This window comes from Rhinolophus sinicus, chromosome 17, assembly GCF_057876585.1.
Source record: "Rhinolophus sinicus isolate RSI-liver-muscle chromosome 17, RSI-T2T, whole genome shotgun sequence".
NCBI classification, from domain to species: domain Eukaryota; kingdom Metazoa; phylum Chordata; class Mammalia; order Chiroptera; family Rhinolophidae; genus Rhinolophus; species Rhinolophus sinicus.
In genome coordinates this window covers 191,188,549-191,213,277 of record NC_142517.1, presented here as the reverse complement: position 1 = coordinate 191,213,277, position 24,729 = coordinate 191,188,549, and the positions used below count along the sequence as shown (strand labels likewise).

The 24,729-nt window shown below is 34.5% G+C and overlaps 1 protein-coding gene across 6 annotated transcripts in view; it reads left to right on the top strand.

Annotated features, from left to right (window-relative positions):
• The window catches only part of ERBB4 (erb-b2 receptor tyrosine kinase 4), a 1,041,923-nt gene that overhangs the window by 1,014,894 nt on the left and 2,300 nt on the right, over nt 1–24,729 (top strand). For 3 of the 6 annotated variants that reach the window (XM_074312694.2, XM_019727015.3, XM_019727016.3), the window contains 2 exons: nt 20,528–20,575; nt 21,366–21,663. In XM_074312694.2, the coding sequence (XP_074168795.1) occupies nt 20,528–20,575; nt 21,366–21,663 (346 nt within the window). The remainder of the gene's footprint in view (nt 1–20,527; nt 20,576–21,365; nt 21,664–24,729) is intronic. The other 3 variants (XM_074312709.2, XM_019727018.3, XM_019727017.3) reach the window with 1 other exon arrangement.

Here is a 24,729-nt window from a genome sequence, read left to right as displayed (position 1 = left end):
ACGCCTTAGAGCTGATTGCCTGGCTAGGTCTTATTTTCGGGGAAACACGGTACATGCTTGAAGATAAAATGATCCTTACAAGTTTCACAAATATTTCAAAACTTTCAAACACAAATTTAAGTATAGATACCATGTATTAATCACATATTTATGTGTTAGGTTCTGCTCAGAGCTTTTACATTTATTACCCTTCATCTTCACAACCAGGGTAAGTGGAAAGCATTCCTGTTTGCATGTTACAAAGATAGAAACTGAAACATAGAGAGGCAAAGTCTTTTTGCTAAAGTTTTCAACTTGTATGGTAAAGAATGAGATTTGAACCCAGATCTGTCTGCTCTGCAATGTATGATATTTAAGTCCCACCCTTCATTTGGTAAATTAATATATCACCTTAAATAAATAATAATTAAACCAAATATAAATAAAAGCCTAATAATTATTCAAATTTAGTTCATTAGAAGTAGTATAGATTTCTCTTTACTTTAACTTGTTTTTAAAATATTTTGGACAATTTTTTTTTCCACATTTGTTTCAACTGCAGTTGACATACAATATTATATTAGTTTTAGGTGTACAACATAGTGAGCTATTAGACATGTGTATAACTTATGAAGTGATCTTTATGAAGCCTTTTTTTTCACTCTAGCCTAAAAAGTAACATTTCAAAAATTACCTTAACCCTTCTTTGAATGCTTTGAGGATTCAAAGTCCACTACAAGCCATATAATTATAAAATCAGAGAGAAACTTTCATTCTTGGAATATTGACTTTGAAAAAAGAGGTAATAACTGGATAATGCTTTAAAGTTTACAAAGAACTCTGACATATGTCGCATTTTATTTTTCCACCATAATTCCAATTACACAATAATTAAAACCCATGCCCTAGTAAATGATTTGGTAATGTAATTAAGAGGTCGGTAACTTGAGAACCAAACCAGTGTCAGGTCTTCTGACTCCAAACTGAGTGACCTATCTATTCAATAATAGTTCATCTGAAAGAACTTCCTGCAGTCGTCATTATTTGTAGCTTTTTACCAATACTGAAGCGGAGGCTGCCAAACAGGTCCCTACAACACTAAGATAGCACGGACCATAGAAATGCTGCTTGTTTAAGAAGAGCAAATGGTGTTAAAGAACATTTCAGTGATCTCTGTGAACTTATTTTACATGTGAGCAATTGTCAGCTAGCACAAAAGCCTTTTTGAACAATCAAAGGTGCTTTTTGCCTTCTTTGTTCAAAAGTGCTAGAGAAAAACAAAATCAGAGCTAGGAAAAGAAATAGAGAGGAAGGAGGAGCAACTAGAGATGATACTCAAAATTGGAAGGTTAATGAACGTTTTATCTAAATCATTTAGATGATCATTTTTTTTTAGTGTTATTGACACAAGAGTCCCAGCTCTGCTGTACATTATTGGAAACATCTCATCAGGAAGCCTATTCTTTCCTGTATGAGACCTGGACAGCACCACTGTGAGTTTCTTTACCCTTTACACAATAGAACTGGGAGATCATCATCAACTTTCTATTCATATCTTGTGGAGGTTATTTAATTTATACATTTATTTAATTATTTGTACCAATCCGTCTTTGTCTGTAAGAGCTCCCTGCTCAGGCCAGCTTGCTCTGCTGATTATTCCTGCAAAGACTTGAGAGAGATGTTCTATTTCATTCTCAATAAGGATTGATGGCATTTTGAGAGGTTCAGAATATCCTTTGATTACTCCATGAAATGGAATGGAGGAGATAGTTGTGCATAGTGGGGGGGCTGGGCTGGCTCATCAGCTTTCCTTTGTGCACACTCTGTGGTTGAACATCCCTTAATTACAAGCATCTTGCATTTCAGCCCCTTTCCTAGCTCATCTGCCCACATGAAAAGTTCCCTTTTTCAGTTTGGACTTCTGACACACCAGAGTGTTCTAAAGAGAGGCTAATTTGTGCTGTGTCATTTTCACTCAGACACTATAAATGAATGGCTGTGGACCAGCCTCTCATTACACTTGAACAAAAGCTGAATTGAGGGATGGGTAGACCACTGTGGGAAAAATTCCAGATACTATCACTGTATCTCTTGCTGCAAAATGTTTTCTACCATGTGATGAAAGAACTATGTAAATCAGAGAGGGAAAGAATTTGGAAGATTAATTCACAACCAATTTGGTTTGCTTTTTATAACAATAATCATAGACATTTTTTAGTAATATCCATACTTAATTGTTCTCTCTCCCTGGGAGAAAATGATGTTTAAAATTCTTAGCATATTGGAGATACTGAGATGTACTTAATTCAGGTTTATTGGGAGTCTAGTATAGTCTCTCTCCAATTGGAATCAGGTACTGTAGTTGTGTGTTAGAGAGACCAAACTATTGGATACTCCTAGCTTAAAATAACTAAACTCATTCTTTTACTCCTAGTAATCACATAAATTTATGAGTATGCAGAGAATAAATAATAAATAATAATAGGTGGTAGCTATTATCACTTATTTTGTGCCAGATACCATATCATGTGTTTAATATTTATTAGTTTGTTTAATTTCATGAAAATATATTATTGCCTATTTTGTATATAAGGAAACTGAGGCATGCTGGGCTCTAGTCTTCCTAGAGTCTGTACACTTCACCACAATGATGCATTGCCTCTAACTCTGCTTCTCATAATTTTTTGCTGTTTTATCCTTACTCTAAGGTCAGTACTTGGCATTTTAAAGATAAGATGAGTATATCAGTAAAGAATTTTGAGTTTTTGAATATTTGTATTATCAAATTCTTCATAAATATTAATTTTTACCGTTAAGGGACTAACTTAGTCATACTAGTAGCTGCTTATCCGTGAATTCAGACTTAGAAATTTTCACTCACCTCTGTCAAATAACAAATTATTTCAGGAAAGTAGCAAAGAACATCTATTCATTCAATCATTGATTCATTCATCACACATTTATTGATGTATCTATACAATGCATCTAATCTCATGGTTGCCTACTAGGGCCACATCCAGTGTTGCCCTCAAAAAAATTACAGATAAATAACTAGCTATAAAATGCAATGAGAAAAGTGTCACAATAGGGACAGACAGAGATTGCATAAGGGGTCATTTGAACAAATTGGTCTTTTTAAGCTGGGACGTGACAAGGTCATATTTGCTTCTAGTGAGTAAAATTCTGGCAGCTTTTTGAAATGTGAACTAAAACAGAGACTGCTTATTTCCTGAGACAAGGGAGATAGCATGTAAAGTTTGATGTAAGTGATGGTTTTCAGACAGAATCAACAGGATGTGGGTTCCAGCTGAATACTGCAGACTGAGATGGAGAGAGAAGTCAAGGTAACACCAAATTTTCTACATGGGAGAATGAGAAGTTGTTATAAATGTTACTAGTAATATATGAGAATAGAGGATATAGAATAAGGAAATATAATTAATATCTTGGAATATAAGTAGATAGAGCCATTAGACACTCAGAAATGTGTGCCTGGAGCTTGAGTGAAGTTAAGTCTTGATTTGGAAGCCATTATTATTCTTGATTCATGGCATATTGGTTTTTTGTTTGTTTGTTTGTTTGTTTTTTGGTAGTTCTTTAGAGTGTGGAACTTGCAGAGAGCGGAATACAACTGACTGAAACGTAAAGGCAGGAAGTAGGAAAAATTTGTTTGAAAAATTCTTCCATGCAAAGGGAAGAAAGACAGAATGTAAGCTCAGAGTGAAAGATGGTTCTAGATCATCTAGAATCATCAATAGAGGAAGTTTTCTAGAATGGGCATCTGAACACTCAGAGTAGAGTGAGGTAGGGAAATCAGAGACAGCAAAAATAATAGGAAACAAGAGAATAGGTGGAGAAAAGTCCAGGAGGAGTTAGGGGAAGATAAGTTCCAATACATTCAAAGGAAAGTGCATTTGAGGCAAGAGGAAATAATCGTTGGCATGAGGAAGTTTAAAAATGAGATTTTAACCCACCTGTCAGATGGGGGTTTCTCTGTGCCCTGAACACTAGGCAAAATCGTTTTTCACCTAAAATTTACAGACGGAATACATTCAAACTGCTTCCCCATTTTTTCCTTCTAATTCACTGGGGCAGGAGGCGGGGAAGGGAGTAAAACACTTCAAACAGTAGGAATAACTATTTGCTCTATTCTTTTCCTAGTCTCCACTTTCCTCGTGTAGTGCCTCTCTCCCACACTCCACTGACTCCGACCCATTTTGTGATTTCCACAACTCAGTCTCTTCCATTTCCCCAACAACAAAAGTAATTCACACCAAAACTTTGAGTTTGGAGATTTGATTGAAGGTAGAACTGGTGGACAAGACTAAAGGGTCACAGCACAGAGAGCCATCTTCTACTAGCTTACCCTTTTCTCTGTTCTTTGCCTTTTTCAGTTCGATTTTCTTTCAGATGGATCTGGGGCTTCCAAATGCCTTTGTCTGTTGTGTAGTATAATTTTCCTTCTCATCTGAAGCCTTGGCACTCAGCTCGTGAATGATTTACCTTCTACTCCAAATACTTCACCAAGATTGTTTGTTTGTTTTTTGGTAGGGGGGAGGTGGGGGGGTAATTTTTAACAAAGCCTGTTAGTTGTCTTCCAAGAGATATTTAGACCAGTTTTGATAACAAACAACAAGTGCCCCATGTTATTTTAATTTACAGATTAAACTGAAGGATACCCAGCATAGAGACGTTTAGATTTGATTCTTTCCGTTGTATAGAGAACAAGGTTGTTTTAAGAGAGGGAGGAAAATCAAGTTGTGTTAGGAAGCTTTAAAAAATTGCCTAAAGCTTGGGGGAAATGCAGTGATAAGGTATACCAACAAAGACTAATGAGGGGCCAGTAAATCTAAGGACTTACCAAAGGTAGAAAACATGGCTTTTTCGAGGCACCATGTTACTTGGATGCATGACTGTTGAGTTGCATCAAAGAAACTATGAACAACGGAGAAAAAAAAATGATATACGTGTATCAAGAGTCGAGAACTGATAAGGCAGCTGCACCAAAATAATATGGAAACTGAAGGAACTAAAGGTTATATTGAGGATCAATGAAGTAATTAACCATGTGGCATCTGTAAGTTTTTATTTTTTAAGAAATATCTATCTAATTATTTATCTACCTAATTATAAGTAAGTATGTACCTACTATTAACTGAATGTTATATAGGTTGTTTCTTTACGTACATTTTTTATAAAATATAATACTAACAAAAAGAAGGGGCATTGTTCCCCATTTTAGGTTAACGAAACTAGGACTCAGAGATTGAGTAACTTGTAACATAGCTAGCTAAGTGGCACGGGATTTAAATCCATTCAGAGCTCATGCTGCTAAAATAAAGTCTCAAGGAATGAATTGAGGAGCACAAAAATGGCAAAGTAATTGATTGGATCAGAGAAAGAGAATCAACTAAGTGACTGGATCGAAGGCTGTGGCCAGAAAAAAACATGTTTTGTTTTTTTTAAAAATTGTGTAACAGGACTTTTTTTCCTGGTGATGTTAAGTTATAGCCACGTGGTAGTTAAAGTGAAGTAGAGATCAGCTTGTAGGCATGGAAGAAACTACGATTCAGTGGCATTCGTGGTGAAAAGGGCTAGAAACGAGTGAAATCTTACCACTGAGCAGTCTGAGCGATACCAGTGAACAATCTGAGTGTCGGAAAGTGCCTGCAAAAACTGTACGTAAAAACCACAAGGACCTGTAGAAAAACCATTTAGCATGACCCTCAAAATGAGGAGGGGTCTGGATGGATTCTAAAGAGCTGTGATCTGGAAGCTTACAGCATATTATCCCCAGCTTTGATTCCGAAGTGGAATCATGGAATAAACATTTTCCACCAGAAAGGATATTCCAAAGAGGCCTTCTGGATGGATGTGCAGGAGGGCTACTCATAAACGCCCGGTTTCTGAGAAAGAATGACTTGTGGGAAATGTTTCCTGAAAAGTGGGGTAGGGTAATGGATGGATCGATGTTTTGTGGAGCCAGACACATCAATGGGAGTAAGGTTGGGGCCTCTTTAAGAAAAAGAATGCAAATAAAAATCTTTAAAATTTACCATATGACAAAACACATGAACCTATGACTTGAGCTCTTTCCCAGCCCTTAAAGGAGCTGTACAATTGAGGGCTTGAAGTTTCAAGCTTTATACTTTAAATTCACTCCTGGTAGAGGAGGTGAGAAAACATGCAGAGGTAACGGCTGTGGGGAATTAATAGGTTCTTGGTTTCCAACAGCATGTTAGTGAAAGCTTCCTTTGGGGCTTCTGTTGTTTAGAAACTCAAGATGGATGTGTGGGCCCCGGAAATTTAATATAACAAGGAACTCCTTGTTTATTGTGCCTCCTTCCTCCCTCTGGAGGAGGATGATCCAGCATTTTTGAAAATATTATTTGTGGGCTGATAAACATTTTATGAATGTTGACCTGACCGATGCTTAGGATGAACTTGCTACTTATTTTTGCTCTTTTGACCAGAGAAAAATAGGAAGGTATTTCAAAGCAAATAATTTACAACTTAGACTTGTGTCAAGCTCTCTTGGCAATATCTTCGCCTCCTGAATAATTGACATTCAATATGCTTTTGTATGGCAACAGACTGGGTAAAAATCCTAAAAATGCTGTCAGTATGCTAATATTAGTTCTAATTGCTTGTACCTGAACTTTTGGTTACCTAACTTTCAATAAGAGTTTGAGAGATCACTCCTATGACGGATCAAAATGTCCACATTGTTTTTGCAAAATCTGAGATAATAGCTATCTTTTAAATATGTAGATAAATAAATTTGGGAGAAATAAGAGAGGCACAATACTGATACAACTGGTTGGTTATATATTTAAGGAGTTTGCTATCTTAAAAGATGATGTAGATGACTTAGAAACAGTCGCTAAAATTCTTGGGTATATTTATAAATCATAAAACAGTAAAGGTTCCTAAGGGAGTCTGAGGGGTACGTAACATTAAAGACGTATGACAAGAAAGACAACTATACTTTTCTTTGTAATTATATTTGTAAGATTGAGTATTAATATTTTCTTTTGTCAGAACATAGCTGCACCTTGGCTTAATATCTTCCCTTAAAAATGATAAATAATAATTGTTCTAGTAAGTAATAAAGGACAAAGTGGCCTGGGAAAAATACCAAGGGCTTTTCTTATCTGTCTAGTACTCTTTTTGTTTGTTTGATAGTCCTTGGGAGAGAGCCCAAGGTATATAATATGTGGGAAAGTCTAATTTATTTTATTTTCCCCCAACTCTAAGTCATTTATCAAATGATTTCAGGTTGCAAATCTCAGCACTTTTCACTAACTTAGCTACTTTCTCTCCAAGACATGTCTTTGTTAAAAATGTTTAGTATGCTTTTAAAATCTATAAAATGCTTCAGATCTTAATTTATTAAAGAGGTGACACATAGGAATTCTCTTTCCACCAAACAGGGCAAGAGAATTCAAACATTTCCTGCATTACTATGTGTCTCTCTTTAATGTGCCAGCTTTCCCTGAAAAAATCAGTAATCACAAAGAAGAAAAAAATTCAATCTAAGCACAAGTTCAGCACTGAGGACTTCTCCTTGGCCTGTTGACAATGCCTCGGCATGAATTCTGAGACATTTCTTATTAGGAGTCTGTCTGGATGCATTCAAGTGTTCAGTAGAAATGATTCAAGAAAATCAAGGCCAACATATACTCTGCAGAGATAGGAATTTCCAATGTCTGTGTCTCATTGACTCTCACACTCATCATCTAAAGAAAACAAAAGTAATGAAGATTTTATTTCAGTTTATCATAATCCCTACTGTTAGGTTGTTGTGTCAATTTATTTCAGTTGGTTAAGGACATTTTATCATTGGACATTTAATTTGTACCTTTCTGTCACTAAGTGGGAAAGAGTTCTAAGGGCCCTTGCATTGATTTACTGCTGCACAAAGAAAAGCATATCATTATTTTTAATTTTCAAAGGAATGTTTTACAATGCCTTTATTATGTGTTAATCAATACACAATCAAATAAAACTTGGAAATGATTTCCCACTTTTTCTTTACATCAATAACACCAACCATTTTTGATAGTTGTCTCATGTGAAATATGTGATTCTAAATTTGCAAAATAACCCCTATCATCACACAGATAAATATGTAGCTGTATGAATCCTTTTATTGTGATGTATAAGAAATGTATTATGTATGTGGTTTGCGACATTTAGTATGGTTTTGGGTGAACGATACTTGGACAAGTCAGCATTCAGCTGTATTTTTTTTAACTTACTAGAAAAAGTACCATGTTTCTCTTGTATATAATGCATGAGTTTATTAGATATGTAACAGGAACATGAACCTATTAAACTCATAAAGCAGGAAAGACATTATTATTTCCATTTAACAGATTAGAACATTAAGCTCTGAGGAGTGTTTATCTAAGGCAGCAGAGCTGTTAAGTAGCAGTGCTCTTCCCTGCAGCTTCTTCCCTTCGTAGAGATCCACACTGTAAACTTTTGATTTAGAATTTCATTGACTTACAACGCTGATTTTCTATACCACTCAGCCACGATTATCTTAAAATGTTTTTTGAAAAGTTTAAAAGGATCCTTTCCTAAAGGTATCTGTGTTATGCACTATAGTATGAAAATACAGGCAGATGATATGTACTAATTACAGAAGATACTTGTAGGAATCTCTGTCAGATTTTTTAAAGCCAAAACTACATTTTCCAGCTGCCCATGGGCAATTATCCTCAAGGTCTGTCTTTCCTTTTGTTCTTAGTTAACAATTTATATTTTTCCGGGGTAAAGCTGAAGCCTGAGCTTTCTAGACCTCCAAAGCATTAGGAAATACATAGACATCTCAAGGGAGTGTTGTCTGACTAGTGATAGAATCCTGAAGTTTTATAACTAAGTGTGAAATGTCCAACGCATTTGGAAACATTCACTATTTGTATGAATATATTTTTCTTCTTCTTTTTCTTTTCTTTTTTTTTCTTTGTTTTTTTTTTTTTTTGCTATTAGAATTAAGATTTCAAACAATGAAATAGTAACTGATAGAGAGTAATAGTGAGTGTATGAGATGAGATAATATTCAGATAATTGTATCAGGGGTTCAGTTTCAATTTAGACTCACCCTGAGTATCTACATAGTAAGATGTGTATAATACGTAATTTGAGGAATGCTAAAGTCTTATATTTTCTAAAAACATATTTGATTGGCTGGATGGAGTCCCTGAGATTCCCATCAGTAGAGACACTCTTTGTGTTTAATGCATCTTCCTCTCTATCCAATCTTTACTGAATATTCACCATGTCCATGTCCCTGCCAGTGGTGGGTATCAAGGATATGATGGGAAATTAGAGTAAATCCTCTTCTAAGTAGGTTCACAGTCTAAGAAAAAAGATGTACTAATGAAGGAAATAAACCACTAGAATACAATTGATGAAATACTCATGTGGCACATTGTCGCAAGTGCCTGGAAGAGCAGTCGCCACATTTCAGTCTCTTCCTGAAAGTCAAGGGAACATTAATCCCTCGGCAGGGCACTACGTCCCTGCGTGATACTTGTGACACAAGTGGGGAACAAAGTCCTGACATACAAGTTCAGACAGAGTGAGTAACACAGCTTTATTTGGGAACCAATGTCCCTCCAGAGGCCAGTGCTCTGGTAAGCACAGAAGGTTATACAGAATAGAATACAATTTCATAACTAACCAAGTCCCAGAGTCAATCGAGGTGGAGAAAGTCCCTGATCCAGAAGAGATGACCGGGCCCACAACAGGTCTGAGGCAAGCTGGTCTTGCAAGGAAGAACTTTGGAGAGTCCCAGAGTAATGTGACTTGCACCCCGCAGAGGGTCTTAGCTGGAGGGCCCAGTCAGACTTCTCATGGCATTGCTCTGGAGTTCTGCTTTATCCTCTTTGGACTTGTTTACTTCTTAGGTGATAATCAAATGTTCTTTTGGTTAAGGTGTTTTCCACTCAATTTGTTATGCTCAGTTTCAAACATAAATATAAACATGTCTAGCTTCATGTATATGCTCTACACATAAACATGTTTACTTTCACTTCATCCTTATCAGTTTCACACCTACTAGTAAACAACTTGTTTTGCAAACCTCCATCCAACAACAACCTTGTTTATAGTATGTATTTTATATGCTCTATACAGGCACATAATAATTTCTTCATAAATATTTTTTGAATCAATAACTAAATGCAATCACTGCAGTGGGAAGAGTCCATGGGATTAACATGTAATCAAGGCAAAGAAGCTAGAGAAAGCGTTAAGGAAGCAACTGGAGCTTGGGCAGAGGCCTGAAGGTGAGAGAGGTAATGGACAATCCTGGTAATTGAGAGTGGAGAAGTGAGGCTGGAGAAATTGGCAAAGACAATAGCTGCCAAATGCCTTCAATGCCATGAGAAATCGAGGCTGGGTTTAGCCTGAGACAGTAAGGGTCTTGTTTTGTTTTATTTCGTTTTGTTTTGTTTTGTTGTGTTGTGTTGTGTTTAAGCAAGAGAATGAAATGTGAATATTAGATTGGAGTGAAGGGAAAGACTAAGACCAAGGAAACCAATTAGACAATTCTTAAAGTAACCTGGTCAAGAAATTATGTTATAATTAAGTTTATCACATGTGTCTGTTTTCACTAGAGTTCTGGTCTGCTCCTATTAATTATTAATAGCACTTTCTTTTACAATTGAAGCATTCCTGTTAAAATAAGTTATATGTCACCTTAACCACAACTAAAATAATGTCAATGAGGATGGCATGAATGGTTGGATTCTCAAAGTATTAAGACATTGAAATGGATAGACTTTGGATGCTTAAATAGGAAGAGTGAAATAGAGAAATCAAAGATGAAACTAAGATATTTGATCAGCACAAGTAGATAAATTGTTAATACCATTCACCAAGCCAAGATAAGAAAATTAGACTTGGTGTGGGGAGAAGAGATGTTCATTTCAGTTTTGGAAATGGGACATTTAAAATGCTATAGAACATTCCAGTTGAGCTGTCAGGCCAACAGTTAATTATTTGGGACAGGAGTGGTATTCAGTATTTCAGTGTTACCTGATATGGGGTCATTATGACCTACTACATAACAACCATAATATGAGAAAATTCCTCAAATTAATCAGACGATGTCTTTTGTCCTAGCTAGAGCCAAATCCCTGAGGAGAGGAGAGGAGTGTAAAAAAAAGTGGATGTTTTGAAGTGTGAGTTACTGCCACAGAATATTATACCTTTGATGGAAGAAGGGTATAGATATAGTCACATTTTCTATGGAACCAGGGCAGAAATCAGGGGGCTCTGGAGTCTGTTAGAGAAGATTAAAGAATCATGGGCCTGAGATTGGGAAGTCAACCATGGTGAGGAAATGTTGAGATCAGAATTCACCTACTTTACATTTTCACCTGGGTTGCCCTTTACTCAGTTAGGCAAACATAATCTAGGATTACCAGGTAGATTTTTTTCTCCCCATAATAAACTATAAAAATATTCTCCTAATTTGGCTATTTCCGTATTATTTGATTTTTGCTTGTTAGTAACTAGCTGTGTGATCTTAAGGAAAGTCACTTTCCATCTATATTACCTTACTTAAAAAATAGAGTGAGATTGTGTGATCTGGCATCCATGTTAGATTTAAAGTAGATTACTTTGTTTTGGGTCTCTTTTATATTTTGCCTCCTTTCTATATTTTTTATTAAAGTCTTAGCCATTTTAAAACTTAAAGGAAACTATTATGACCATACTCCTGGCTTATCTAGGTTGACTTTGGCAGTAAACAGTATAAATAAGAAACTAAGGAAGATTGGTCTTTTTTTTTAGGAAATTCCAAAGTGGTATACAAATAGATGCAGGAATTCTTTGTATATTTTATTTTTCCTTTTCATATGAAGCAAAATGAAATTTGGGGGCTTTTTGAAAATGATAAAAGTTGCTTAGACTATGATCAACAAATAGCTCTTGGGGAGAGCTACTTTTTTCTCTTGGGGTGCTTCCTTCAATCTGATATTCATTTTGGCTCAGATCAGTTGTAAATACCAGCCTGTTTCTGTGAAATGTAACTGGTGTTTGCTCTGGGCTGATGGGACAGCCATGTGCTGTTTGCTTTGTCAGTAGCTGTACCCAAGTATTCACAGCACATTATTCAGATCAGCTCACTCCAACCAGCTGTCCTAATTCCAGGTGGACTGTTGGAAATCTTTTTACTTACAGCAACAGCTGTGCCACCTGGTATCTTAAAGAGCAGTAGTTGGATGAATCAACCGTTGTTACAAATTCACTTTTTATCTGATAAACAGTTTGCATAAACTAGCATAAATGAAGATATTTCTAGCCTAGTCCATACTGAAATGACATGAACATTGAAAACCTTGTCTGTATTATGTTAAATTGGTCACTAGTTGCCAACACCTATCATTTAAGATACTGAATAATTCTACATGCCAAAATTAGATTTATATAATTTGCAATTCTATTTCCCTATTATTTGTTTTCCATTTCTCAATACACAAACATATATGTATATACATATTTTTTTTCACATTCTCACACATAGCTTGCTGTGAAGATTATCATCCTTATTTTGAATATATAACTTCCTGAGCTTGGATTATTGCTAAAGAGTAGGTTAAAATATGGAATATGTCATGATCAGCTTATTTGCAAGTATATAAAATGACTCCAAATAACCACTAAAGAAACACTTCTAATTAGAACTCCCGTACATAATTTTTAGTGAACAAGAATCATTCACTGATAAATACCCACGCTTGAAAAATGTAAAAACAAAACAAAAACAAGCCCACAAATGAGCTGTTAGCCTATAAAATGAAATGCCTTTGAGTGAGTTAACTAAACCTTTTCTTGTTTTAAGCTATTAATGTTCTTAGTGTGCGTGTATGGATACATACATACACTAATGCACACATATGCAAACATGTGGACACACACACGCACACACATTCACACGGAAAGCCTAAAATTGTGATTTAAGTAAGTCTTTAACAATAGTATAAAAGGAAACATATTATACCCAGGCCAAGGCATAGCATTTCAAATTGTAAAGTAATTGCATTCAAATTCAGAATGTTTATAGGTTTCTCTCATTATCAATTCAAACTTGCCCTATAAGTTACTTTTTTAAACTATCTCTGTAAATCCCCATATATCCGCTTATTATATAGATAGATATAAACACTATAAAGGTAAAAATATATCAACTGACTAGAAGCATGTATATATATATATATATATATATATATATATATATATATATATATAAAATAACTGGCTTTTATATCTAGAATATTTACATAGCACACTCCCTCTCTATGAAAGGCAATCTGTTTTATAAATAAAGTATCATTTTAATAAACTCTGTTTTTAATTAATCTGTGTATGGATAGATTTAACCTATAGTTTTTAATATTATTAGGGTATGATTTTCATCTAATAAACTTATAGCCTATTGGATAAAAAAACGATATTTGTTTGGTCTTATAAACAAGCTCCATAAATTTACTTCAAGAGTACATCAATGTGTATTTTAATTGAAAAGAAATGTCATAGTGGTTAAGGCCAATGCTTTTGGCTATAGAAAAAAAGTGTGTTTTTTTTCTGAAAAACATAAAAAAATGTACTTTGAAAACTCTTAAACTGACTTTTTTATCATTTATTAAATGCTAATTTGAGGCTGTAAGGTATAATGGGATATACATTATGTAGGGACTCAAGTATAGTATAGACTGTTTCTAGTACTGTTCCGTCATGTGACTTGAAAAATTAACGTGACCTCCATCTGTAAATGAAATTAAATGTTTAAGATATATAATTTTATTTCAAAATTGTATTTTAGTCACCATCCAAACATAATCTTTCCTCCCAAAACATACAATTATATATCGCATATAAGCTAAGGTATTTCACGGATATTCCATTTAGAAAAAAGGGGAAAAAAGTGATTGATATACTTTGAAAAGATTTATGCAAGGAAATTTATAAGAAGTCTTTGCTTTAATGCTAATCACATTTTACAATATTTCACAATCGATTTTGTGGGCTGAAGGCGGAATATTCATTTTACATACAAGTAATTTGATAGTCAGAAGTGATCTTTCTCTTTATCTGTATTATAGGCCCATTCCTCCTTTCAGAGTTAAATAAACTGAGGGCCCAAAAGATTTTTAAAAATAGTTAAAGCCAACATGGCTTAGTGGCAAAAAGTTTAAGAATACAACCCTAGAGATAGAAGGACCTCATGTGACCAATTGTTCCAGGTCTATAGAATTCTTGTCTTCAAAATATTCCTGAGCTCAATACATTGCTTATGTACTAAGAAGTCTATATTAAATAATATTAATTATGTTGGGGGAAAAAACCAACAACAACAACAAAAAAAAACATTTAAGCAGAGAGACAGGCAACTTCAAGTCTTCACTTGAAAATTTAGCCTTCCCAAGAATTTGGACATAGTCAAGGCTAAATAATTTCATTTGGACTCTTAAAACAAAACATTGCAATTGAACTAGAGATTCTTAAGGATAAGTTATAGAAATTAGGAGAAAAGGCCATTCCTTCTATAACTGAAAATAACTATTGGGGGATCTTTAAGCACCTCCTAGAAGTTATCCTCCTTAGATTTCAAACTAAATGTGTTAATTAGTAGCTAAGTGATAATTAGAAAAAGGTTCAACTATCACAACATGCGTGTGAAAAGAAATAAAAACATGCAAAAGAAAGTTGCTGGAAACAACAAACGAAACATTTAGAACTTGCACCAGGATGAAGAGATGTAAATTCTATGTGATTACTAATCTCAGCAAAGGTGACAAAATTCTTATTGCTTATCTTGAATGAAGCTAAGCAATGTTGGCACTAATTTAAAATCATGTTTCTTTATATTTTTTTTTTGACTGTGGTGATAGTTCTTTGACTTCATTATATAGTGTGAACAGAGACTTACAGAAGAAAAGTATAAAGTGAGGAATTTTCGGCTTCATTTTATTGACTCATCTAACCATGAATTTTTTTAAATGGGAATATCCTCTTGTTCTATGATGTTTGGAAAGGGTATAGGAATGGCTGCCTGGAAATACAATAGCTTGCTTACCCTTAGTCAAACAGGAAAAGAAATTTATTGACTAAGCCCTGGACTCGGAACAATAAATCTATAAGCAAGAGTGCTGTCATGGAAAATCTTTGTGCTCTCCAGTTGTTCAAACCATTTCCTCCTGCTTCAGGGCTGGCTTTGCTCTTGTTCATCCTAAATATGCATTATGATTTTAGGATCAACAAGAAATTGTTAAGAAAGAATATGTATTTTCCATATATATATGCCCTCTATTAATACTCAACATTCTACTTATAGTTTCCTTTCAGCTGAAGTCCTGTAGTCAATTAAAATTCAAAAAAGCTGTGAGGGGCAGTGCTGTAAAACACTATCAGTATTTTATAGCTAAGGCTAGTGAGCTTTTCAAATTCTTCCTTGAGATTAGTGTTTCACAAGAAAGTAAAAGCATGAGAACTTTCCTGAAAAAAAGAGTTCAGGTACGATGCAGGGGCAGAGGGAGGACAAAGAAAGGAGAAAATAGAAATGCTGAAGTCAAAAGCTACATGTGGCATAATGCAAGGGTAATAGATTCAGACAGCCACCTGTGAATTTGTGTACATGGGAAGAATGTTTAATTTCCCTGATCCTCAGTTTTCTCATCTATAAAATGGGAGTCATGATTCTTAATAATATTTACCTTCAAAGTTTATAAGAATAAATAAAACCTAAAATAGTGTGTGGCATATTGTAGGAACATGACACACATTAATTTCCCTTCATTTATCAATTTTCCTGAGTAGTCATATATTCATCTATGAAACAAAATACACATTATAATTAAGTAGACTTCGAGAACTGACTTAGAGTTATTAATATTTATAAAAGGCACCATGTCCATATAATTTGTAAAGTCTATTGACTCCCATTCATATTTACTGATACCATTCATAGCTTCCCTTTAATAAAAATTATTTTCAGTAATAAAATAGATGAGACATATGAGAAAGATTAGATGTTCTAGGGTTAATGAAAAGTGGACAAAGGATGAGAGCCAAAGTTAATATTTCTTCAGCTGGATCATAGGATCATTATATCTCTTTGTTTACTTATCTATGTATTTATTATAGTATGAATTATTATATATTTTATTTATTGTATCATTATTATTAATTTTGTTTGTGTGTGTAGAGTAATAAGATAGTTTCTTTATAAACAGTGTTCCACATAATCAAACCAAATAGATAAATGAATACATTAATAAATAACTACATACATAAATAGACAAAAGATATTTTGTGTGTGTGTGTGTGTGTGTGTGTGTGTGTGTGTGTGTGTGTCTAAGCCAGCTGCCTAGATTCAATAAGCTTATCCCAGCCCTTACTGATGTTTGGTATATGGACACATTTTGTTTGTCTTCTTCTGGTTGCTCTATGAAAAATGAAGATTTTAAATCGCGATGACTCAAACACTGGTTTGTTGAACTCAGTTGTGAAAAAGATAGAGTTACAGTCATGCATCAGGAATTGTAAATAATGCAAAAAACATTTCTCTATCAGCTACCTGACCTGTGAAAATGTAAAAATGCCTATCAGAGTGTTAAGAACATGTGTCAGGGAGGATAAAAGGATGAGTACCCCTAATAGTTACTATGTGGAAGTGCCTAGGTAATAAATTAGTGCTGATGGATTAGCAACATCTTAGAGACACAGTCTATTTTAGTTAAAAAGGTTTGGAATGTTTCTTGGCCCTCCCTAGAAACTTTACTTCTATAGTTAATATTGACAGCAACAATTATCTGAAGATTAAGAACAAAAAACAAAACTGTTTCTCATTAAGTACGTTTACTTTAGATATTGTTGTATGTTTCCTAAGAAGATAAATTTGTATGATATTTTTTTAAAAAATATCCTAAGACAGTCCATCTTGCTAATTTGATATTTGTTAGAGACAATATTAAATACTACAGTATTTTAATTAAAACAATAAATATGAGAAATACAGTGCATATAATAAGACAAAGGTTCAAATCTTTATCATTCAACTGAAAATTTTAGGACATGATATATGTAAAAGTGCCTTTAACACTATTTAATATATTTGCTGACATTTGCCTTCTCTGTAACCTCTGACATTTGAGTCCAAGTTAATCGTACAGTGTCCTAGTGAAATGGCAACAAAATTAAACTCGACTCTCTCCATCACCTTTACAAATCCCCCTACCAAGAAAAACTCTGTATCACCTGCCAGTTCATAACCCACCTCCTTCTATCTCCATCCTGCTGACAGTAAATCCCTTCACCAGCTAATTGCACAGATGCACCCAGCGCTGCTTCCTGAAGGTCTGCGAAGCTGGGCTTTGATGGACAGCAGAAAGTGGCACAATGAAAAAACAAAAGCCTTTTAACCGAGAGTACTCCTTTGTTCTGCTTAGAACTTTAAGGTCACTCCAGCTCATTCTGACTGTGAGGATCTTAATTTTTACTCAACCAATTTACTTGCAGCTGTCATTCTTTCCAATATTAAAGTTCAGCTCTTCAAGTGTGGGGATCTGGGGGGCGGGCTGGGGAGGGAATGAGAAGAGCTTGTTACAGACTAAAAACAGCAAAAACAAGTAAAATCTGGCTTGGCTCTCAAGTACAAAAAGTTATTTTCAAAGCCTATAAATTATGACATAGTGATTAACATGTAATTTAAATATATTTAAACAACAATTATACCACATTTCCAGCCCAGCTAATTGGCCTCACAGATGTTCCCTTGTAGCTGCATTGCCCTTCCAGGGGGAAATGAATAAGGTGCTTTTTATCATGGAAAACAGGAAAAGAAAAAAAAAAAAAAAGAAAAAAGGAGGAAACAGAAACATAAAAAGCAGCCAATAGCCCTAAAAAAACGATGAATGCTAAAGGGGCTTTGCTTAGCACTCCCCGCTCCCTCCTCCCCATGTTAATGCTAGAAAAAGCATTTAAAACTAGAAAAAGCATGAAGATGTTCCTTTTACTACGATGGTATCTGGCAGTATATCCAGATAGAGTTGGCAGGTTGCTGACAGAAAGAGGCGTCAAAGCAGGGACAGCGGATGCATTCTAATATGGCATGCCCTCACTTCCTGTCTTGGAACAGACTAACTGCAAGAGGTCTAGTTATTTTTAATATAACGCCTTTACAACTGAAGGCGGTCTAGCCCAGATAATGAATATAGATAATAAAGTATTTCCTGATGAGGAATGGCTTGTGAGTTATTCCTTTGATCATTTATCTCTCAAATTTTACAAAATGCAAAATATGCATCAGTCCAGGCTGTTTCCTCTGTTGTAATGCTAGTCAAATATTACCTACTACAGCTCTTAGAAAGTAAGCGGTCAAAGGAACACTGGTAATTACTAATATTTTGTTATACTTTATTTTCTGATGTGCAATCATAGAATTGAAATAAATTCACTCCAGTCTGATTTCCCTCTTGCCTTTTCTTGTTATAATCCCAGGTAATGTTTGATAATACAGTATAAGTTGCAAAAGGACAGTGATCATGTCTCTCTTAGTGTATCATGATACCTCCAGCATCTACCACAGTTCCTGTGCTTTCCTTGTAGAGAGTTAATAAATATTTGTTAAATGCTTGCTAAATAATCAGGATTTAATGATAAAGTAAGGCCACGGTTTATAATATGATATAGTTCTACTAGGCAGTTATCATATTTCTCGTACCATCCCTCTAATTTACATATCACAGGACTGTATAGAAAATTCCTTTCTCAAATTGTATGAATCATGTATTTGATTTCATATTTTTTTCTAAAAAATACAAAATATACCAATATTTAAGGTAATGTGGAGAACAGGAAAGCATTTTAAAATGCCTCTTTGATGAGTAGCTTTGGCATTTTGATTGCTTGACTTGAAAAATCCAATTTAGCAGATGTGAATATTTAAATTTTAGATATACTCTACATTGGTGAAGAGCTATCCAAGTTCATTTATATACATTATCTTCCTCTGTCTTCACTAAGGATAAGGTAGAGAGGCCAAGGGTGAAAATGGGGGTCTGAGGTGTTTCATGATGGACCACATCACTTGTAATGGGGACTGGAGCTCAGAGTTTCTAACAAATCATAAGACAGTCTGTCTATTGTACAATACCACCTCCTATGCGTTGCACTTTAACTGTATCTCTAACTTTCCATGTCATAACCTTCAATGTGCTGTTAGTAATGTTATTAGAAAAGGAAAGAGATAAGTATTTTCTATGCCATCCTATAAGCAACAGTCATGGGGAAGTTAAAATGTAAACTCACTCTTCAGGACTTAGAGGTTCAGAATGTTTCCCTTGATTAGTCCAACAGACTAAGTTAATTACAGAAATCCTATTATCCAGTTGTTATTAGTTTACATTAAATGGTTCATCTGCATGGGACTGTATTCTTCTTGGATTGTTTTATGAACCTCTAAATTGTAAAAAAAAAAACATTTACCAGGAGTAATATTTAGCTATATTTCATAAATGTTTCAAGATATTATTGTCCTTGAGGTTGACTTTAGTTATCTCTGTTCACTCAAAGACAGAATGTAGAGAACAAAAACAAATCAATTGTTTTTTATCTGCACTATTATCTACCTAGAAAAGTATCTGGTATATAGACAGTAGGTTCTTTAAAAATGTGTTTAATGAATGAATATATAGTATGTAATTTTTTATTAAGAAAGAGTTTGTTTCAATACCACCCCTCTACTTACCTTAAAGAACATTGCATTTAACGTTTTATCATATTTTTATATCTACTTTTACTTAGCCCATAGGCTGGAGTATGAAACTAAGAATATAAATATCTTTTTGTTTTTCTTAACTGAAATCTGATTTTAACTGATTCTAGATAAATGAAAGTAATGTATATAAAGCATGTTTTCAGGAAAGGAATTGATTTTCCAAGATTTTTTGTTGCTTCTTAAAAAAGAAAAAAAGGTAAAAGTAAAACTGAAGAGAAAGTAATATGTACCTTTTTATAAGGAGAGGCTAACAGTTGATCCTTTGCTGAAATGATGGAAAATAAATGTAACTTATTCCAAGTAAATTGAAAACCACTTCTACCTTCTTCAAGATAAGTTTCTACTTAGAAGAGTTAATTCTGTGGCATGGAGCCATTTCAGTCATGGAACATGTAACGAAGGAAACTGTTCCTCCTTTACAATTATATTTAATCATTTACTGTTTCTCCCTTTCTTCTAGGATAAATCAGAGGAATATTCATTGTCAATTTAATTCCTAATCCATTTATTTACTTTTTAATATAACTTTCCTTCCCAGGGATTGAATTAAAATATTTAATATCTTCCAAACACATAAATAAACTCACTTGCAGTCAGAATGCATAAAATTTTACTATTTTGCAAACTTCACTGTTGTGCATGTTTTCCCCTTTGGTTCATACGACTCATGTGGCTTTTCTTTTTCTTTCTTTTTGTTTTTTCACTCATGTTACCTCTTATTATATCCATCATCCCATTTTTCTTTCCTATTAGAGTGAAATTGGACACAGCCCTCCTCCCGCCTACACCCCCATGTCAGGAGTAAGTATTTCACAATCAACCTTCATCTTTTAGGATTTTTGGTCTTTGCCTGCCATGTTTCCTCCTCTGTCTCCCCATAATTTCCTCATTTTGCCTTTGCCAACAGTGAGTTAAGAATGTGCTATAGATTGTGTAGCTGCCTTTGTAGATGTCTTTTTTCCGTAGATAATCCATAATTGAGGTATCATGCATCAACAATAGCTTTCAATTTTTATCTGAAGGATTTAGCTGGGCTCATCAATTATGCTTCTGGGTAAGGAGGTTATCTTTACTTCCATGATTATAGGCTGTGTGCTGAAATATCAGAATCTCAGTGATGAGTCTCCAATTAGGTACTGGAGACTCAAAGTCATAGGAACTACGAAATAGAATGCAATAAGGAAATATCACCTTTCAATGCCATCACTGTGCTTCTGTTCTTCATGGCAACTGTTTATAATTAATGATGTTGCTATATGTCATGAAAATTCATTTTGAATTTTATATAAAAATAGGCAATTGCGGGGAAAAAACATGAAATACTTTTTTATTAGGTCACGTGGTTGGTTCTTATTAAAATCAAAATATAGATTTTCAAATTGTTTTTCCATGGTTTAAGAAAAATTAGAATTTTAGGTGTTTTTTAGTCTGCAACTCAAATCCATTAGCCATTAGGGAAAATAAGCTCAATAAAAAAAGCTGACTTTTCCCTGAATGACAAGCTTCCATAACCCTTTGGTTATTAATGTTCATTGTTTTACAACTAATCCTAACAATAACTTCTGTCCAAATGTGTCTCCACTATTGACAGAACCAGTTTGTATACCGAGATGGGGGTTTTGCTGCAGAACAAGGGGTGCCCGTGCCATACAGAGCGACAACCAGCACTATCCCAGAAGCTCCAGTTGCTCAGGGGGCTACAGCCGAGGTTTTTGATGACTCCTGCTGCAATGGCACCCTACGCAAGCCAGTGGCACCCCATGTCCAAGAGGACAGCAGCACCCAGAGATACAGCGCTGACCCCACAGTGTTTGCCCCAGAACGAAGCCCACGAGGAGAGCTGGATGAAGAAGGGTACATGACCCCTATGCGAGACAAGACCAAACAAGGTACAATCAGGATGCTCAGAAATAATTGGCACTTGACATTCACACCCATCAAAACCAGCAAAGTTTAGAAGGGATATTGCCAAACCTCTGGACTATGTAACATTTTCACCCAGAAAAGACCTCTGCTGCAGCTACTCATGCAGCATTCACATTGGTTATGGGCTTTTCAGAACTCAGAATCTCAGGCTCCTCCTGAAGGAGGAGCATTTTAACAAGTTCCCCAGGTTCTCTGAAACATAGTCAAGTCTGAGAAGCACTAACCTAAACATATCTTTATTGAAATAGCTGAATGAAGTTGCATATCACACAATTTCAGAACGATTATCTTATTCAACTTACTGTAGAAATCATAAAGACTGGTATTGTTGACAACAGTGTCCAACGCTTTTAATGGCACCAATAAAAGATTTGGTTGATTCACTAAAATGGTGTCATTTAAATGACCTAGTTTATTACTGGAAATTATGATTTCTTATATGACATATCTCAAAAATTAAGTTCTAACCCTACATATAATTATATGTACACCATCATGTCTTGAAAATATTCAGTTTGTGGTTTTACAAAGCACAACAATGACATTATAGTAGATCCCTCTTATCCAACAGTTTTGCTTTCAGTAGTTTCAGTTACCTATGGTGAATGTCAGTCTGAAAATATTAAATGGAAAATTTCAGAAATAAACAATTCATAAGTTTTCAAGTATGTGCCATTCTGAGTAGCATGATGAAATCTCATGCCATGCCGTTCTATCCCCCCCGGGATGTTTATCCATGCTGTATAGACTACCCGCTCATTAGTCACTTAGAAGCCATCTGGGTTATCAGATTGGCGGCCTGGGTATGACAGTGCTTGTTTTCAAGTCATTCTTATTTTACTTAATAATGGCTGAAAAGTGCAAGATGGTGGTGCTGATGATTCATATGCCAAAGAAAGACTGTAAAGTACTTTAAGTGAAAAGGTATGTAAGTGTAGGAAAAAAAAACAACCATAGTATATATAGGGTTCCATACTATCAACAGTTTCAGGCATCCACTGGGGGACTTGGAACATGTCCCTCATGGATGAAGGGCACCTCTGTACAAAGTTAGTAGTAGAAATGTTAAGCACTCTAATCAAATAACATTTCAATTTTGAAAGATCCTCTTTCCTTCTACGTTAACAGCATCACAAAAAGGAGAAGATGCATGATTGTTATTAAAAATTGATGATTGTGTCTTACAGTCTTCAGTGTCAACAGTAAACTATATTTTAATATTTTGTATGAGGGCTTATTATGTCCTTTAATATATAGTTATATTCACTTTTATCAAATATGATTTAGGGACCCTTAAATATGTATTGTAAATAACCTATTTAAAAGTAGATTAATCTCTCTCTTTCTCTATCTCTCCTTTTATATGTTTATGTTGTAATGTGTGATGTTTAGAGTAGCCCAGTAGTGACACAAATGTAGGCTTTGAGAAAATTTGTGAGATCCTCTTGAAAGTAGAGCACTCTCTGGGAAGATTCTCAAATCAACCACAAAGTTATCCTTGTATATATAATTGCATGGCTACCCAGGTTTGCATTAGGATCATAAGTAGTTTGCCTTGAGAAAAGATCACATGAGACACCTATGAAAAAGGTAAATCAGCCATATACACACACTTAGAGCATCCCCATATTTTGTTTCTGAAAAGTAAGAGACCCAAGTTTCTGAAGGTTGTCCTACTCTAGTCTAGTTCTCAGAAAGTAGATAATTTTAGTATAGGTATTCCTATATTTTTAATTAAGAAGTTCAGGAATCTGATAAGGAAAAACAAATTCTGGCTCCCTTATAAGGTTTTTATCCATTTTTTCCTTAAAATGGCAGTAGATTTGAGACCCTTTCAAATTAAAACTTTTTATGAAGTGTAGAGTTCACCCTACTCCTCCTGTACAGACAATAATATAAACAGTGCAGTACAACAAGATAATTACTCACTAGGAATTAGAGGGTCTGAATTCTAGTTCATTACTAATTGTATCCTTCATGCCTCATTGAATCTGCTTTCCATTTATAAAGCTGGAAAAAAATATAGCTTGCACTTCCTTTTTTACAGGATTAATGCAAGGATGAAATGATAGTGCCTTGTAAATTATTGAACTGTAATTCATTTATATGATGGTGAGATATCCATTACTATCTTTTAATTTGCACATGATGCTAAATATTTAACTATATCCAGTCGACCTATATCCAGGGAAAAACAGCACGAGTTGATGAGTTTTTCTCTCTACATGTCAATCCACTTATAAAGGATAGAAAGTTTATTTCAGAATGGTGGCATTTCAACAAACAATTGTGCCCATTCCCTACCCCAACACCAAAATAGGAGTAGTTAATGTACCATTTGTGTATATACTAAAAGAGAGGACAAAAAGAGTATCTACTATATATGTGTATATATATCTATATATAGCCATATTATAGACAGAGGGATGGAATTAAACTTGAAGAGAGAAGCACTAATTAGCAGTATTTTTTTTTAATTCTGGGCTAATACCTATGCTAGGTAAATTTATTGGATTGAATCATGCAAAATGACCACTATATGATCATTTTCAACGTATAAAATAGTAATACTACATATGATTCAAACTCATTGTTTGCTATTTTGTGATTATGATTAGCCACTGGAAATTGTTATAATTATACTTTATTGTTAAGCATATGTTGTGAAGCATGTTAGATATCTATCAAATTTGTTCTATTAGTTGAGTTGTTTCTTAGATGTTTCCTTACCTATGTATTAAGCTTTCTGGGGAACATCTGTCATCAAATCCTTGTTAGCTATATAGATATCACAGTAAAGCATACAGACTAAAAATGGTATTTCTTCACTTCAGCTATTCATCTTGGCATGGAATTAAACCACAGACATTTTGATTTTACAATATTCAAAAATTACTATTTCTCTACATTTAAAGGTTTTGACCTTTAACCCTGATAAATTATTTTATATTCCAACAAAGTTTATTGACTTTTAGAAAACAGAAACATTTAAAAAACTGCCCCCCCCCCCCCCCATATAGGAAAGTCAA